A 2,793-nucleotide genomic window follows, 5' to 3' on the forward strand; every position below is an offset into this window, starting at 1 on the left:
TTTAATTTTTAATATTTGAAATGTAAACTATAATCAATTGTATTAATTAATAATATTTTATATGATAAAAAAAAAACTACTTCTTTTAATATGGTTTATTTAATTAATATGTAGCATATATTTTTATTTTAATGTTCACAAGAAAATATATTTGTAATAAAAATATTTTTTATTTTACTTGTCAAAAACTAGGTAATCACAAAAAGAATGTTTTATTATTTCATATATATTTTAGGTTTCAATTGGTAAAGAAAACAAATGAATAAATAATAATACTATATTTAAATATATTTTTTTAAACTACACTACAAATATAAGATTTATTACAATACATAAATATATAAAAAAGAAGATTAAAAGCATCTGCAATTTAATAAAATTAATAATAATAAAATATTTTTATATTTAATTATTAATTTCACTAAATTTTGCAGCGATGACCTCATATTTTTTCTTTGCCTCGTTGGCAGACCGCTCCTTCCTATCGAGGGAGAGCTCCTGCGCATCAAGGAGCCGAATCTGTTCCCTGAGGGTCTCTCTGTGAACCCTCAGCGATTTTTTTCCCCCTTGATGCGGGATATGAGGTCTTCGGTGCTTTTAATTTTCTTTTTTATACTATTCATTTTGCCGTCCACTCTCTGACGGAATTCCGCCCTCCGCTGTAGCTCTTCATTTATGATCTCTAACCAATCCTCGGAATCGTCCGAGGTGGTGGATGAAGAGGTGGACAGCGTTGGTGACAGCGACCGGACGGACGAAGATGGCCTCATGTTCTTCCTTGCCAGATGCATATTTTTGCCTCTGCAACAAAAATTAACACATAATAATTTATATATTTCTCCAGGATGGTTTCAGACTTTTTTTAAATTTATTTTTTGAATATTTACCTGGAAGGAAGTGGAGCTTCGTGAGATGCCGGAGGATTTTGAAAATCATCATCATCGTCATCCTCTATCTTTCTTTTAGCCGCCGCCGCCGCCTTTGATGAACCGCTTGGCACCGAAGCCTCCATATCGATAATTGCGTCGATGGCGAAATCAAGTTGTTCATCAGATATTCTGTAAGAAAAAAAAACGAAAAAATGGTTTAAAAAAAAACGTTGAAAAACATTAGAAAAAAACTTACGCTTCATTTATGGCGGCATCGATTGCAGGACCACTTGCCACGCACATCTCTTGTAGCTCCAGGCGGGCCTCTTCGGATAGAGATGAGCACATGATGATGTTAAAAAAATTAACTTTAGTACAGAGAGACGTTAGACGTTGTTGTTATTCAGCTTGTAGAAGACTGAATAATATTTAACGAATTCAGTAAACTTATATATCAAATTGTTGCAACTTACACAGTAATACGAACATCCGGCGAATTCCGTTGAACTGTACAGGTCACTTAACTCTTTGATGTCAGCTAAAATATTGTTACATAGTTATTCTTTGAGAATTGTGATCTGACACCATTTCCTGTTGAGTTAGCAAAAAATGTAATTTGACGCCGTGCTTTGTAATTTGATTCCATTTCCTGCTGAGTAAGCAAAAAATGTAATTTGACACCATGCTGTGTAATTTGACACCACGATTTGTAATTTGACACGGTGTTTTGTAATTTGACACCATGTTTTGTAATTTGACACCGTGTTTTGTAATTTGACACCTTTGTTTTGAAATTTGACACCGTGTTTTGTAATTTGACACCCTTTGTTTATATATACATATATTTTTTTTTAAGTCGCTTATTTTTTAATTGCATTTTTGGAAATTATATATGTCCCAGAATTCGAAAAGTAAGATTGCGACCTCTCATCCTTATGTAAAATTTTGAGCTAACCCCGCCCCCGATTATCTTACTAGTTGCGAAATCAAATTTTATACCATCATAAGAAAGCTTTCTCTTTCTTCTTTATAACAAAAAAAATCAACTTTCTATCCCGTTTAGTAGTCAAGTTATAACGAAAAAACAGTTTAAGAAATATTTCGTTTTTTACCCCTAACCCTCGTACGCGACGCTTGACGATAAAGTTTATATACAATTTTTTCTCTACTCATCCTCTACTATAACTTGCTAGCATTTGAAAAAAATTCAACGATTTGTTTCATTTTTAGATTTAAGAAATTTTTTCAAAAATGTTCAAATTTCAGATGTGTATAGGATCTTTGTTAAAGGTTTATTTTTTGAATAATTTAATACAAGGTCGATTAGGGANAACAGAAAAAATCTCATGGAGTTTCAATCCTCCGTCAGCTCCTCACTTTGGTGGTTTGTGGGAGGCTGGTATTAAATCAGTAAAATCTCACCTTTTTCGTACTATTGGACAACAAATTCTGACCTTTGAAGAGTTTTCCACACTCCTCACCCAAATTGAAGCCCTTCTTAATTCGCGTCCCATTTGTTCCATGAGCTCTGATCCTAACGACCTTCGTGCCTTAACTCCCGGACACTTTCTAACCTTAGAACCATTAACAGTTTTGCCAGACAGAGATCTCACCCATCTGAAACTAAATACTTTAAGCAGATGGCAGCTTTTGCAACGGTTCCATCAGGATTTTTGGAAGCGATGGCACCAAGAATACCTTCATACTTTAATTCAGAGAAACAAATGGAACAAACATAATTCATTGATTGTGCCTGGCACATTAGTTTTAATTAAAGAAGATACTGTTTCACCTTTAAATTGGCGAATAGGTCGCATTGTTAACCTTCATCCCGGAAAAGATGGAGTTGTTCGCGTGGCAACTCTTCGTGTTGGCAAAGGCATTTTACAAAGACCTCTTGTTAAGCTTTGTCCGTTGCCAAAAC

At 34.0% G+C, this 2,793-nt stretch overlaps 1 protein-coding gene across 1 annotated transcript; it reads right to left on the reverse strand.

The window, feature by feature from the left end:
• Window positions 1–436: 436 nt before the first annotated feature.
• On the reverse strand, window positions 437–1,670 carry LOC111692578. The gene is made up of 3 exons (XM_023456638.1): window positions 1,126–1,670; window positions 888–1,058; window positions 437–801 (listed from the first exon to the last, which is right to left on the reverse strand). The coding sequence occupies exons 1-3, from the start codon at window positions 1,215–1,217 to the stop codon at window positions 549–551; spliced, it is 516 nt and encodes a 171-aa protein (XP_023312406.1). The 5' UTR covers window positions 1,218–1,670; the 3' UTR covers window positions 437–548.
• Window positions 1,671–2,793: the final 1,123 nt, after the last annotated feature.

Source organism: Anoplophora glabripennis, unplaced genomic scaffold, assembly GCF_000390285.2.
Source record: "Anoplophora glabripennis isolate ALB-LARVAE unplaced genomic scaffold, Agla_2.0 scaffold2033, whole genome shotgun sequence".
NCBI classification, from domain to species: Eukaryota; Metazoa; Arthropoda; class Insecta; order Coleoptera; family Cerambycidae; genus Anoplophora; species Anoplophora glabripennis.

Excerpts from the sequence above, each read along its gene's own strand:
- LOC111692578 (XM_023456638.1), bottom strand. The coding sequence starts at position 1,217 with ATGTGCTCATCTCTATCCGAAGAGGCCCGCCTGGAGCTACAAGAGATG. Across the intron at positions 1,059-1,125 it reads GATGCCGCCATAAATGAAGC|AATATCTGATGAACAACTTG; the intron begins GTAAGTTTTTTT and ends TTTTTCTTACAG. Across the intron at positions 802-887 it reads GAAGCTCCACTTCCTTCCAG|AGGCAAAAATATGCATCTGG; the intron begins GTAAATATTCAA and ends TTTTTGTTGCAG.